Source organism: Ixodes scapularis, unplaced genomic scaffold (genome assembly GCF_016920785.2).
Source record: "Ixodes scapularis isolate PalLabHiFi unplaced genomic scaffold, ASM1692078v2 PGA_scaffold10__122_contigs__length_95168666, whole genome shotgun sequence".
NCBI lineage: Eukaryota > Metazoa > Arthropoda > Arachnida > Ixodida > Ixodidae > Ixodes > Ixodes scapularis.
Window position 1 is genome coordinate 93,170,114 of NW_024609836.1, and position 15,166 is coordinate 93,185,279.

The window sequence follows — 15,166 nt, forward strand, 5'->3', positions numbered from 1 at the left end:
TGCTGTTTCGATCAGTCAGCCACCCCAAGAAATGAATGTGGCGTTTACTCTGCGGCGCGCAATTTAGTTGCGGAGCCATTTTATCTGCTCGCACGTGTGGCTCGAACTTGACTTTTATGTGAAAGCAAACGTTGCAACGACGTCAAGGTAAAATTTATTTTAGGAGCCTTTTATTGGCTGGGAGTAGCGAGAAGCAGAGGCACGCCCACCATGTGCTTTCTCGGGTGCGAGAAAAAAAAGTGGAGAGGCGGTTGGCAGTACGCTGCAGCCATGGTTTTACCTAAATGGCGTGTCGTAGCAAAAAAGATTTAAATCTCTCTTTGTTCGAGGGAGGGAGGGAAGTTCACATGTAACAAATACATTTTGTTACAAGCATGATCTACCCAGAAAGTTTAAAAACTTTCAGCCTTTCCACTCTGGTGAAGAAGGAAGACCAGCGAAGCTGTACGCTCGTCCCGTGTGTTTCTTCTTCACCCTCGTCTGTTTTTCGCGCTGTTTCCTACAACGAATTCCCACCAACTCGGCCCACTATCCATTCTTCTGTGATAGCTGGAAAGGTTGCCGCCATCTATGAGCGACGGCGGCAACCCGACTGGTTGTCTGGTTGCCGCCGTCGCTCATAGATGGCGGTAGCTGTCCAGAGTTTTGTGTAGTTGTGTCAACATTTGTCTGGTATCGGAAACAAAACTGGGGAAACTAGCCCTTAACAGCTCCGCTGTAAAAATAAATGTTCTTTGCAAGCATCAAAATGGGTAATTTCAGAACAATCTGGTGAACAAAGCTTTTTCCACCTCGGGAGGTGCTCGACAGGGTATGCAGTGAGAAACCAATGCCACAGAAAAGTATGAGCGACGGCATGTTCTGGTAACTTGACGTCTTTATTGCCGGAACGCATTATATCACACTTTGACTGTACATCCTATTTTACACTTCCGGAGACCTATAGACAGATCTATGTTACAAGGGGCATGCCTCTCTCTGAGACGAAACCGACGACGAGCATATGACATCCTTTCGAAGAACCCTTATTCGCAAACATTGGGGAATGTTCGGTCACGACACGAGGGACGTTGACGAGACGGAAAACTAAGCTTTTTTTTTTTGTTCTGTTCAGAAACGGGCGCAAAGCAAACTTGGCCCCAACGACTCCGTGACGCAAGAAGACAATGTCGAGGCTACACAGGCGGCTTCTCTGAATCTTTCGAAGCGAACTCGAGGGCGAATTTCCACCTGGGGACGCATGACGCGGCATAAAATAATACTGACTGCGAAACCCTATAAAATCGAGACCCGGGAGACGGGCTTCTCCTTCTAGTCTACCTATATGTACAACTCCGTATCTCTCGCGCACCGACGCGGGCTCGCCACAACTCGGGACTAGGAGTAAGCTCGCGGAAGTTCTCCGTGCACGCGAGGAGCCGACGGCGACGCTCGCAAATCGGACTCGACGTGTTTTCCAACGGGTGCCACGCTCGCGAATCCAAACTGCGTGCCAGGAAGCCACATCGGGACCCGCCTCGTCGACGCGACTAAAAACAAATGTAACCCAAATAACAAGCTTCGACGTCGCACGGCCCTTTATACGACACGCGCTCCGCGACACGTCCGCCGGTTTGTTCGACGTGGTAGAAAACAAAAGTGCTCGAGGGACGGAGCGCGCGAGGCTAACTCCGAGTCCGATCGGATGCAATCAAAGTTGGGGATGAGTATTAAGTATGCGGTGTCCCCGCCGTACAAAAAGAAATCGTACACGCTTTTAAGAGAAGACATCTATTCCTTCTGCCCTGCAACTCGGCAAGTGCCGCTTTCTCCGCATGACTACTTGGCTCCGCAAGAAAGACAGTGTTGGACAATGACGACGCGGCCAGAGATGCGGTGGCCTCTGCGACGAGTCCCCGTTTACCGTCGAAACCCTTCGAAAAATACGAAACATTCCTTTTTTGGCAACGCTAATAAATACCGGACGCCGGATTCGAGAGGCAGATCCACACCCGTCTCCGAAACTGCGACACAAAACCGCGACGCGGAACGGGCACGCGTTGCGGTTGCTTCTGGAAGACGGGCAGCCGGTCGTGGAAGGGGACGGGGCCTAGCTGGACGACGGGGCGGTGACGTTGAGCTCTAGGGTGCAGCGCCACAGGTGGCTGGCGTCCTCATCGGTGGCCGAGGCCGAGAGGGCGGCCGCAGCGAGTGCGCTCAGCGAGCCCAGCCCCTCGAGGTCGAGAGAGCGGCAGCCCAGCTCCAGCCGGTACGTGCCGCACAGGAAGAAGGCCACCGTGAAGTCGTGCACGTATGTGTCCCCCGGCGCTACCTGTGGGCGGACCGGCACGACATTAAACGAGTATCCACACGATGGACCAGTCCGTAGACCGGCTGGTTGCGTAACGAAAAGGCTACGACAGGAATTAGCTTATCACTCAAAATTCGTATAAAAAGGGGCTTTCTTCCCTCTCCCACCTGTGTCATCTGCAGCACTGTGCCGAACTTCGGCGCAATGCTACAAGGCTAGGTGCCAGACCTGTGCCTTCAGTTGCTCCAAAGGTGTTCCCCGCCGCCAAAATCCACGAGAGAAGGGCAGTTTGCATATCCGAGCATCGCAGTCTGTGAACTAGTGGCGGACCTCGCAAACCGGTGACATGAAATCGCGCGATGTGCGGTTCGCGGAGCATGACGGCTATTTGGTCCATTCTGTAGATGTAGCGACGACGGGCAGGTCTGAGGCAATCCGTACAACGCTAAGTAGAACAATGCCCACCAACTCAGACTATGCGGTTGTCAGCTAGTGCATGGTCGTAAATGAGAAGCACGCTTGTTTACTGGCAATTTTTTTAAAACCATAATTGGATGGGTTTATATGAACATACAGACATTGCCCCCTTAAAAGTTTGGTTCTCTGGTTGATCTGAAGACCGCTGCAGGCAACCTCTAGGACGAGGTTTGATTTGCACGGTAATAAAAGTTGTGTCTATACTCCGCTTCACGACAACTTGGCGAACCGTGGAGGTGACGGCCCCTGCGACCGAATTAGAGCGTCAGAGCGAGGACCGACATTTATTGAAACAGCGAGAAGCAAATGAGAGCATGCGTGTCACTACACCAAACCAACCAATTTCGGATGAACGCAGCATTGCTGTCTGCTAGAGTGACGAGCTTTTAGGGAACAGTTCACGGGACAACTGTACGCTCAATTTACAGTGCGAGGTGATGAGCGGAAGCGGTCGGTTACGGGGCTACAATTGCTTGATCCGAATGAGGTATTGTTGAAAAGTAACATGTCTTCGTCTTTCTTCAGTGTCGTGCGAGTTCCATTGCCGTTAAAAGAAAAAAGAAGCCTAGAACTACTTTTTGTCTTGGACGGTGGTATTGCTGTGGCAGTAACGAGGCCTCCGTGAAGTGTTGTCCCGTGCCTTGCTCCGACGCTTTTATTGGCTTGCGGGGGCGTCTCCACAGTTCGCCAAGTTATTGTGAAACGAAGCATAGAAAGACACGCGCTTTTAAAGTGCCATTAACATATTGCAAATCGAGGTCAATGGTACCGTAAATTTCGTTTTATACTGAAACAATAGTTTTTATTGAGGTGGGATTTATGCCAAAAAATGGATTGGAGAAAAATGCATTCAAAGTGCTCGAACCTCCACCTTTCCTTTAACATTGGTGGACTGAAAATAATTTATAAAAAGAAATACTATGCACTGTATATAAATGAAACTTTCTGGGAATACTCTCTAGATGTTGGCAGATGTAAATAGGGCATTTTTCAAAATCAACTTTTTTGCAGAATTTGTTCTTTCTGGGTAGTGTCCCCCCTTAAAGGGATACTACAACGAAATTTCGGCGCTTATTTTATGGTCTATATGTGTTCAAAGGAGCAGTATCACATTGAACATACCAATATCTTGTTAAAAAAGTCTCGAAAAGGAATTTTAAAATGAAGTAAACGATTAGCAAAGAGCACCTGGTGGATGTCGCTAACGCCTCGCTTGTAATGCCCGTCTAGGAACCTTGACAGCTAGTGACGGAGGTTGTCTCGCCTCCGGCCACGACGAGAGAAGGGGGGGAAGGAGGAACTCCCCTCTTCCCGAGAATGCCTTTTGTGTGTCGCAGAAGTCGCTATTGTCCCCCTACAAGATTACAGAAGATTAACCCGTCACCCAAAATTCGTACAAAAGCAGCCGCTTCGGTGGCTGGAACGACTAGGCCATCCTCTCGACGTCAGCCTGACCGTAGCTTTGCTCGTCCCGAGACGACCCACGTCACGATTGCGTTGGATGTCACGTGGTCTCCGCTGGGCCTTCTCCGAGCGCTTGCCAGAGTGGGCCGTTTATAACGAAAAATACAGCCACCAGGCTCAAAACACAAACGTTTGATTGTCATTTGCGGATATTGTGGATCATATTCAACCAGTTTTTTAACACGACAGGAATATTTCGAATTTCGTTGAAGTACCCCTTTAATAACGCACGACTTTCACGCTACAATTTGCAGGCTCCATCGTCATTTTAGCCCTTCTCAAAAACGGATGTTTGCCCAGGCACGAAAGGTGCACAGAGAGAGCAAAGAATGCGGCGGCACGCACCTCCTCAACAAAGACCTTGTTGCAGCCGACAAAGGCACACTTGGAGTCGAGGCGGTAGCTCAGCGTCCCGTTCTGCCGGTCTTGATAGCCGCCGGCCGACAGCCATAGCCGCTTCAGGGGACGCTCTGCATTGGGAGACAACCGGACAAGCCATTCAGACCCCTCCCCGCTGCTGGCACGTTCGGCCCACGCAGCCGCCACCCTGGCCGCAGCTGCAACCATGAAACTCGAAGGACGGAAAGTACACACTGTCCTTTCCTCTATTCCTTTTATCCTTCCTTTTTGTGCTCGGCCGGTCCCACCCAGTACGTTCAAGTTCAACCAACTAGCTCGACTTGTTTCCGTCGCCAGCTTGCACTCACCAGATATGTTGCGGATGGAGACGCTCAGCACCAGGGGCTCTCCCACGTCAAACACATACTCCTGTTCCAGTTCGTGAGGCTTGTTGTTCACTCGGATCTCTGACAAGAAAACGAGAAGGGGGGGGGGGGCGCCGTTGAACCACCGGCACCGGCGCCAGTCGAGCTTCGAGGAGCTCAAGCCCCTTCGGGAACTAAAGGCGGAGTTCTCTGTATGAACCAGCGTTAACCGAGCCCAACCGTCCCCAGCCGGTTTGTCATCCCCACTTACCCCACTGCAGCGGGGACAGCAGGATGGCATCCAGCATCCGCGGTGTCCAGGGAACCTCGGCAATGCTGGCCTTTCCGCTCCTCTCAATGCCATGGTGAGGTGCGGTTAAGGAGCGCCGGTGTAAGCAAAGAGCGGAGAGCACGGGAGCTTCCACTGAACCCGGACAGTACCCACTGTTGCCACTCGGAAACTAACGAGTGAATGTTGTTCTTACACCTACAGTGCTTCATATGTGGGTTGAGATACCATTCTTTCCAAAACATTCCAATCAGTGGCATAACCAGGATTTTTTTTTTTTTTTGTGGGAAAAGGGGGGGGGGACTTCCATGGGGTAGTGTGCATGTGTGTGTGGGTGTACGCGTGCATACATGCGTGCGTATGTAGGGGAGGGTGGCGTTTAACCGCCGACACCAAAACCCCTCTCTGCCTACACCACTGGTTTCAACGTCTGCACGCTGTCCAAAGAAACTGCTCTAAACTAGGGATGCTTTGTTATATCGGCCACTTCACTAAGTGTGGGCTCATCATCAACGGGTTCAACAGCTCCTTTCCATCCTCGAGCATTCCACAAAAGAGCTAATGCACATTGTGTCACCAATATGCAGTTGGAATATATTCACATTCACTCCCAAATATTCCTGTACGGTCTGCATTCAAACTGCGTAGAGCCAACGGGCGGGGTAGTCAAACTAGACTTGCAGTCTAGATTTTGAGACGGAGAGCCAAATCGAAACTGAAAATCGATTAGACTAAGGGTGTGCGAATCCTGCTTCAAATTAAATGGCACAGCGTCATCTCTGGCTTTGACACTGTAAAGAGAGCCAGTATGTTGTGGCTCTCTCTTGCACTGTGAAGGCTGTGAATGATGCGGCACTATACATGGCTTGCACATGATGTCATCGCACCATGCTGGTGGTCACCTCTACTTGTTTTTTGATGAGAAAAATAAATAAATTTTGGTGCGAAACGTGTATTGTAGAAGACACGCACCACCAAATCCGCCGATGTGACGTCAATGCAAGCCTCGTATTCTATTCAAACCATTATACGCACACCCTTAGTTTAGAGCCGACTTGTCCTTCGAAAAAAGCAGCAGTTAGAAGAACTCGTTGAAAACCACGAAACGCCCGCAGCATTGTGACCAAAGTCATAAAACAAAAAGCGTGTGGAGTCAAATCAAGTGCATGCAGCCGTCCCTCTCCGTCGTCTGCTCCGGAGCAAGGATATGAGGTGCCAGCGCAGGTCGACGACCTCCAGGAGGTGGGTGCGACAGGCAGCCTCGAGGGCTCCCAGCGGGGCCCCGCCTCCCCGGTCGTGCTCTTCCGCGGTTGGAGGAGAGCAGCGTCGGACCGTGACCGGGATGCGGCACGAGTCGTGGGCCTCCATGAGCATGCGCCGCTCGTGCGGGTACAGCAGCTCCATCTCTTGCTCCGTGCCATTCGACACGTCCAGGACCAGGTAGCACTCGCTTGCCCTGGAACATGCAAATACCGAGGCTTCAACGTACGTAATGTGCAAAAGCTGTTGCACAAACGCTCGAGGAGTTGGTCCTCTGTTAGCTAAACTATGGTGCTTGGAATGCATCTCCGACCAGCGAGTTTACCGCGACCTAAAGAGCGGTCCCTCAATGACGTCGTAAAAGTGTCGCATTGTTGCAGCCTGCGATCGTTGCGGTGTTGCAGCGGCGGTGGTGGATGTGAAAGGCGCCTGCTTTGCTGCAGGTTGCTCCCTAGCCTGACAGTTTGCCTTACAAGCGTACACTGCACTCGGCCCCAATACGTACTACACCTTTTTCAAGAGTCGGTCTATTCACCCCGACGCTCTAATGGCGGCATCACTAAGCTTCTCCACACCAGGAAAAACACCTCAAGATGCATAGAGCAGAGCGCAGAAAACGTGGCAAAGAATCGATCCCATGTATTTGCCCCGTGAATGTCACCTTCAATTCCCGAAATCGAGGGTGCGCGATCGAGCCGTTTCATGCCCCCTTTATGGCTTTATGGCTTCTGTGACTATTACTAGATGGCTCCGACTTCTGCTCTGTTCTGTGTATTAAGCGGGGGCTAACTGTTGACATTAAAAACACTGGCTAGGTGAAGGAGACCACCTAACCAGGTTGTAAGGGGTTTAGAGCCATATGCGTCCATCCATTCGTCCAGGTCTACTCACACTTGGGCAGGCAGGACGTCCCACTGGCTGATGAGCAGCGAGGGCTGCACCTCCACCGTGAGTGCCACGCTGTGCTGGCGGCAGTAGCGGGCACGCAGGCCGGGGCCCCCGCTGTACTGGAACTGGAGCACCGCCTCCACCGTCTGCATGCACGGACATTTCTCTCTTGTCATGTCCAAACTCCCTCTAAATGTGGCTCTAAGCGCAGCTTTGTAGAGTAGTGATCCCTATGATGGAGAACGCTCAGGCGTCCTCTGCTCTGTACTGACAGCGTCGTGAAGCGGTGGCTGTGACAGCATATGTGCTGTGCAAACCAAGCGTGGCAAGGCACTCGCTTCATTACTACAGAGAGGCTTCGCAGTAAATAAAAAGGCACCTTCCTGGTAAGGGCCGAAGTGTGGCTTAGACAGAGTGAGCCTAAATTCAGCCTTTCGGATCAACAAGAATAAATTTGCAGAATGAATGGGTAAAACATTTGACCCGACCCTTTGGTACATCCCAAAGGCATCCACAGCATTTCCGTGTTTTCTTTGCATCTGTGCTCCTTGTCATCGCCGTGCTGCTGCTTTTCTGGCACGCCAGGTGACACCTTAGCGCGACAACTTAGTGTTACATGGTGTCCCGTCAAATCAGTGTCATGTGACATCATGCTGACACATGAAGTGATGCGACCTGACCTTAACACTAATGTCAAGTGACGTCGCGTCACGGTGTCACAGTGCAGGCGTGTCCCTGCGTGCATCACTCATGACGCCAAGCGAACACCGTAACATTGTTATGTGACGTCATCGAGGCTACATTTAAGGACACTAAAACACCAAGATCTGGTTCTATAAATGCTTTGCATTTAAAATTAAATGGCAGCGAGTAGAGAAAATACAGCAGAACCTCTTTGATGTGTTTTTCAGGGGACCGCGGAAAAAAACATATCATCCGGAAAAACATAACAACCGATAACGCACTTAGGGGGGCTCCACATGAGATAGAAAGCAGCTCTTATACAATGGTTTATTTTATGCGTACTTACAGAACTGTTGAGGACTCGGACATGTTCACAAAAGCGCGTAATATCCGCCTGCCGCTTCGAATTAATGTTAAGCAGTAAAAGCCGTTTCTCCAGAAGCTGCAGTCCTCTCTCGCTCTCCGCGCAGCGTAATCATACGTTTCTTGCTCTAGTAAAGTGGCAATTTGAGCTAGTTGGTACATCACTAAGATTAAACAGCGCACAAAACGTCGGAGGAAGAGATAAGGACAGTAGAACCAAAAAGCGCTGGTTCTAATTTATTTAGAAAGAAGACAAAAGGGGGAAAAAGAAGCCACGAAAACTAAGCCGCACATGATGTGAAGACTAGATAAAAGAAAAGGAAGAAAATATGTGCAGACATAAATTATAGATTTAAAAAAAATTTTAAAAAGATTTTTCTTTTTTCTTTTTTTTTTAAACTATCAATTATGTCTACATATTTTCTTCCTTTTCTTTTATCTAGTGTTCACTTCACGTGGGGTTCAATTTTCATGACTCCTTTTTCCTCCTTTTCTCTTGTTTCTGAATAAATCAGTTGGGAGTCATTACTCTTTCCTCCTACTGTCCTTTTCTCTTCCTCCGATGTATTGTGTGCTGTTTAATTTTAGTTTCTTGCTCGATTGCGTGAACACCGCGGTTTACACAATCCAGCGGAACAGAAACTAAAAGTGCAGCGTGCAAGCGGGTGCACCTCGTGCCAGAGAAAAAGAAGGACAGATGAAAGAGAGAACAAGCGTTTGCCGCTTCCCCAGCCTCGCTCCCCGTCCGAGCAGTGCTCCAAGGTCACACCCAAGCAAGATGAAAAGCTGTGGCAGAGCTCAGGGGGAAAGGAGCAAAGGGAAAAACGGGCGTCTGCGTGCCCACGCGTGTCGTGCGACCCGCATTGCATGGTTTGGCTTTGCTCCGCTAGCTTCGCTTTGAAGCCAGCTTGGCAGCCTGGCGCCCGGCGCACCGAGGTGCCGCAATGCCAACACTTTTGGACGTAACTACCAGGAAAACAAACGTAACAGGCAAGACACTAATCCATGTATCTCTAGGGAAGTAAAACGGGACCGGCGTTTTTGAACGTAACAGCCGGAAAAACATATCAACCGAGAACGTATCAACGAGGTTCTACTGAGGACTTGTAGGGCAGGTGTGAGGAAACGGCACTGGCGGGCATGCAGCGATGAATCCGGAAAAGAGGATTTGTGATATGCGCCGATGGGTCGCGGACTACCTTGGTTGGACAAGGGTCGTGATGATCCAAAGGGGGTGGCTGGGAGCGACTCGAAGCAGACCTCCGCTTGGGCGTGCCAAGGGGGGATGCCGACCCCTGCCGGCTGTTGGGGACTCCTGGGGAAGGGAGACATCAGACCTTTCTCAGCAATGCGCAATCCACCCCACAGTCGTATTGACATTCCAAGGCATGACTTGAGGAAAGGTAAAAAGTAGAAGTTGCCCGTTTCCAGCAAAGAAGCGTGGACCAACACGAACCCGTGAGACGGCACAGCAGCTGCTGCTTCAGTTACTCGAGATCTAAGCCGAAAGCATCACTACTCTTCACACCCATTGCCTGATATGGCCCTGGTAGCCGTTGGGATATTCACATTGTTACATTCCTCGAAACAAAGGAAAGCACTTCCTGTGGTTTCCATTGGTCAAGTTGTCGAGAGACGGTTCCGACTGACAACACTGATTGCATGCATCAATGGGGCTCTGAAGCTGTCATAGCTTCACAAAAGTACACACACAATGTCTCAATAAAGCTTATTAGAACAGCAGCAGGAATGGCTTCATTCCACGCTGTAATGGAGTCGCCGTGCTCCACTCCGCTCCGTATCATTCTTCATGGTTGCCTAGCTAGCTAACTTTAAACCAGACACCACAGAAGCATAGCTTACTTAGTGATTCTAGCTGCCACTAGGAAAGGACTGCAACGAAGCTTGAATGAGGAGAAAATTGTGGCGCAAACTGATGCTGCAGTCTTGACACGTCTGCGCTTTGCGCAAAGGTGCGACATGCGTCTGAATAATCAGTACCCTGCCCCTTCCTCGTGCCATCTCTCGACAATGGCCAAGGAGCCAGGCTGGCCCCCCTTCCGCTCACCCGGGGCCAAGTGGTTCTTGCCGGCCGTGGGCGCGAGGAAGTGTCCCCGTCCCGTGACGTGAAGCGTGAAGCTGGCACTGCCGCCGGCTGGGATGGGCAGCTGTGACGTCAGCTCTTCCGCGCCCCATGCAAACATGGCCTGTTCGCTCTCTGCACATGCAAGGAAACGAAAGAAGATTCCGGTTGTTACTTTGACATGCCCCACATCTGCAGAAAATCTCGAGGATCATTGTGTTGGCGTGCAACGGTTTTCAAGCAATGGCATGGTGAGCAATGGGATGTCGTAGGCGGGTATTCGGGAACTTTGAGAAATTTGTACGTTGAGCAACTGACACAACTGTGGTACTCTGAGGCAACACAAGCACAGTCGTGGTATGTTTTCGATGCGGTTTGACCTAACCTCAGCCAGACAGTAGTCTGGAAGTATTATAGAACATTTTTCGACTGCTTTTGGGCAATTATTTTGCTGTTTCTGTTGGTCTAGATTATATCGAGTGTGTGCAATGCAGAAGTCCTTACACTACAGGTGTGACACTACAAGGGTGACACAGTGACACAGTTGTGGACCCGAGCAATTCAGGGACCTGGTTAACACCGGTAGAGAAAAAGAGCCACGGACTAGGTCCTTTATTTTGATCCCCCCAACAAAGAAGCAATGCTTTGCATAGACTTTTCTTTGCTTTCCAAGGCTACCGTGACTTCCACAGTCCTGCGCTGTCGAAGCTCCCTGAACGAGCAACTTTCTTTGGCACCTTATTTGCACGAGAGCCCGCGCGAGCGAGACGCAAGACGAAGCTACATCTTCTCGCAACAGTTGGGAACTGTGGCGCCATTGCAACCATGGTGGCCGTGACAATGTGGCGCCAAATGTCGCCGCCAAGCAGAGTACCGCGGTGGGCACGACCCAGGCAACTGATCCGACACGCCACTGGCTGATCGACCCGGGTCGGCTCGCAGACGCACCTTTGTCCAGCTTGGTCTGCAGCGTGGTCTCCAAGCTCTCAATGGGTTCTTTGCCCGTGTTGGTCAGGGTGAACAGGCACTCGTGGCTGAAACAAAGAGGCACGCTCACCGTTCCACGGTCGTGCGAGTCGGCAGACGACAAGAGTCTTGCTCCGGCTTAGAGTTATCCTGTTAGTCGTAAACTGGAGTCATAGGTGTCCTGTGCTAGCTTATCTCGTGACACCCTTGAAGAGACACTGAACCACCAAAGAATTTTTTTTTTCTCATTGCCTGTATAGAACATTTATGTTACAACATAACTTTCTCCCCCCCCCCCCCCAAAAAAGAAAAAAATCATGAGCCATTCCACTCTGTGAAGGGGGAGCAAGTGCTTGGAACAACGATAAAGAGGGGGCGGTGCGAGCGTAGACATGGCCGACGCAGGTCGCACAGCAGCAAATCTTTGAGAAACCTTTATCTACCCGAGAGTCTACTGATCTTGAAAATGGTGCCTATTGATAACTAATCTACTGAATAGACCTGTTGCTATTGCTAAATTACCTAAGCATCAAGGAGAATGCAGGGGATAGTGTTCCACGTGCCGGTGTCTGTAGCAGTAACTGTTCTAAAGCAAAAGCCTAAAACAAATGTTATCTTGCACGCGCATTTGTCAACGCTTTATTTTGGTTATTTACTTCGAATCTTTTATACGGGGAAGGCGTGCAGCACGTGCGAGTGTAGAGTTCTTGGTCACGCAAACAAAAAATTCATGGAACCCTAGCCATAAACACCTTTGCTGTAAACTATATTTTCAGCGAATGTTTACGCTGCAAGACATTATTTTTCAGCTGGGAGCGATTCTGAAATACTATGCTTCTACTTCAATGCGTCGACCCCGAAATAGAAGCACGTTTCGGTATGCCTTGAATTGGAAATGGCCCTATTTTAAATGCACCTTTCCCCAAGAAAAAAGAAAAGCTTGGAAACTGCCTGCGAGCTAGAATCAGACACGAAACCGAAATAGGGGGCATGTTAAAATTTGTACCGTTGGGCATATAAAACTGGGTGTGCGTTAGAATCTGGTAAATATGACAAATACCGTCTTGCGCTAAAATTTTAAAAATGTTTTCAGTGGAAACCTCAAAATTATGCATGATCAATCATGCTGACAAAAAGTCGGAAGACACCTAAGCACCTAAGCATGAATGTCAAATGAAACGCCGCGGAGTGATCCGTGGAGTTTTGTGGCACGAGTAATGTTTCTGAGTTGTGGCAGAAGCACCGGCGATGATGTGGATGATGGAGGCGACGGCATGTTGGTCGGTGGCGAGACGAGCAGAAACCTGCAAGCACTTGCCAACGTGTCCGTTTTAACCGGCGCGGGGCTCATGGTGGCATGGGGTTGCGGCGGTTAGTTTTATTGGTGTGCTGGCAGCACGGACATGCAGCGCCATCTGGCGGTAGTCGTTGAAACTGACGCGCGCAGCGGTTAATGGGAGCCTCGTGGCCGCGCGCCGGCCAATGGGACTTTTGGGATCAAGGAAACTAAGTGCTGTTTTCGCGCTTAGTTTCAAGGGACAGTTAATACTTTCGCATTAAAAAAACGGGAAGCATGGAATGTGTCCTGCACCAACCACGCTCCGTGCCTGGTTTGTGCTAGATTTTTTATTGTGCACCACAAATGTTAGCCGGGGCAAGGCCGTGCGACCGAGCGCATCGCACGGGCGTTACCTTATATAGTTCTTGCGTGACACCATTGAGGCGAGCGGTCACATGGTATGACGTCACACCGCACTCGCTGGCACGTTCTGCCAGGAGCCCATCCTTCGGAGAAGTTGTGGTACGCAGCTCAATGGCTATAATATCCGACTGCCACCCGCCAGGCTCCCGCCGGGGCTCGAACTTAATTTGTAAACTTCCTATATCACCTTAACGTCGTGTAACGCTGCCAGAATGTCACTCATTCGTGACGCCCGTCCATGTCGATCATTCGCGACGTATGCTTGTGATGGTTTTTCTGGTTTTGATTTTCTCGTAGCAAACGACCCATAAAACATATCCTGCGTTAAAAACGTTCTTCAGCGACCTGTTAAAACGAAAAGTGAGAAGGGGGCGTTCCCACTGACCTCTCCCCCGCGTACAGGGCAAGGGCGTAATGCTTGACCACGTGGGAGGTGTCCCCCACGGTGGAGAAGGTGGCAGCGGGGCTCAAGCCCTGGGCCACCACCTCCAGCTGAGGCAGGGCAGGCACCACGGTGAGGACCAAGGCCCCGTCCCGGGGGGCGCCCCCCCTCGACCGCTGCAGCTGGGGCAGGTCGCGTACCCGGCAGCTGCTCTGCACCCCCAACACGCACGTCGCGTAGCCTGCACAAAAACGCCAGTCCGATCCAGAGGGAACGAGAAACAGTTTCTTTCGCTTTGGCTAAAGAGTTCTCAAAATGAATGCGACCAATTCATAAGGCGTAGAGCGGGTATGGCAACGGGGCAGTGAACGGGGGGCACCTCAGTCGGCTGCTAGTCGGCGCGGCTGGTGGCCAAAAAGGGAAACTTTGGGAAGGCCGTGTCATGGAGCGATTGGACACGAACGCCATGTCGCAGTTCAAAATGGCGCTCGGAGATTCTAGATCGGGTCCAATGATCGAGGTCACAGGCAGTCTCAGAGTTGCAATAATTCCCCATAAGATGGTGCCACTTGTCAAAACAAACTTCACTGCCCGGGGTGTATTGGATTTTGTTCACACATGCTGCTTAAAAATATTCTTGGTTCCTTTCCGAATCCTGCAAATGAACTTTGGCAACGGCCAAGGCACTGCACGCTCTGCTGTGCACAAGCTACAAACGACCACACTGCACAAGGGTATTTTCCCTTCAAATGTAGCAAAGAAACTTTCTCATTACATTTAGCGTTGAGGCAGGAAAATGCACAATGTATTTGTCCACTAGGCTTAGCAGAAAAATCTTCCCTGTTGAAAAAAATTTCTCTCCTAAACAGCACATTGTCATGCGACATAATGACATCATGTGACGCCTTGACGTCACAGCGACGCGTGACACAGTGACGTTGTGTGGTCATGGCAAGTCACATGACACCTCAATGTCACGTGAAGTGGTCATGCAGTGTCATGTTGTCACATAACCACTTTGCTGATGTCATACGACACGACGTGACACCCCGACGTATGTGTAGTGAGGCATGTGCGGTTTGCGCATGCATCAAGCTCCCTGCCCGCTCACCGAGTATGTGCAGGTCCCCCGTGCCCCGGGGCGTTCCGAGCAGCTTCACCGGGTACGGACTTGACTCTGGCGGCAGCTCCAGGGACGAAGGGAAGCACTCAAAGGGCAGGCCATCCACCAGCAGCGACTGAGGGACGGGGAAGCAACACACACGGGTGTTCCGAATGGCCGGCACAAAACATACAGACCCCTCCAATGGGTGTATAGGAACTTTTTTACGCAGTAAGACCCTAGAGCACATCCAGGACCCGGATTGGCCTATTTGAACGTCCCACTCATTTGCAAGCAAAAGACGACTGAGACCTTTCCAAGCTCGTTGTTCGTTATTGGAGACAAGACCACTCGCAACAGTAAATCGAGCAGCGTTGACGGTGCGACCTACCAATTGGTTGTAAGCAAATAAATCTCCGAGGTGGGCGTCGCCTTTGAGGCGGCATCTGTGCATGCTTGAAACACTGGCGAATGTTTATCCAAGCCCCTCAAGCCCCTTCTCTCCCCCTAGT

General features: G+C 50.8%; 1 protein-coding gene across 2 annotated transcripts in view; it reads right to left on the reverse strand.

The window, feature by feature from the left end:
- Nucleotides 1-857: 857 nt before the first annotated feature.
- LOC8032248 (protein brunelleschi) overlaps nt 858-15,166 on the reverse strand; it is a 29,342-nt gene continuing 15,033 nt past the window's right edge. The window contains exons 15-25 of one of the 2 annotated variants that reach the window (XM_029979201.4): nt 14,664-14,790; nt 13,556-13,793; nt 11,451-11,536; nt 10,488-10,637; nt 9,619-9,734; nt 7,376-7,518; nt 6,434-6,680; nt 5,207-5,297; nt 4,939-5,037; nt 4,577-4,701; nt 858-2,311 (exon numbers count right to left, since the gene is read on the reverse strand). In XM_029979201.4, coding sequence (XP_029835061.2) covers nt 2,090-2,311; nt 4,577-4,701; nt 4,939-5,037; nt 5,207-5,297; nt 6,434-6,680; nt 7,376-7,518; nt 9,619-9,734; nt 10,488-10,637; nt 11,451-11,536; nt 13,556-13,793; nt 14,664-14,790 — 1,644 coding nt within the window. In that variant the 3' untranslated portion in view covers nt 858-2,089. Of the gene's footprint in view, nt 2,312-4,576; nt 4,702-4,938; nt 5,038-5,206; nt 5,301-6,433; nt 6,681-7,375; nt 7,519-9,618; nt 9,735-10,487; nt 10,638-11,450; nt 11,537-13,555; nt 13,794-14,663; nt 14,791-15,166 lie in introns of both variants that reach the window. The other variant, XM_029979200.4, reaches the window with a different exon arrangement.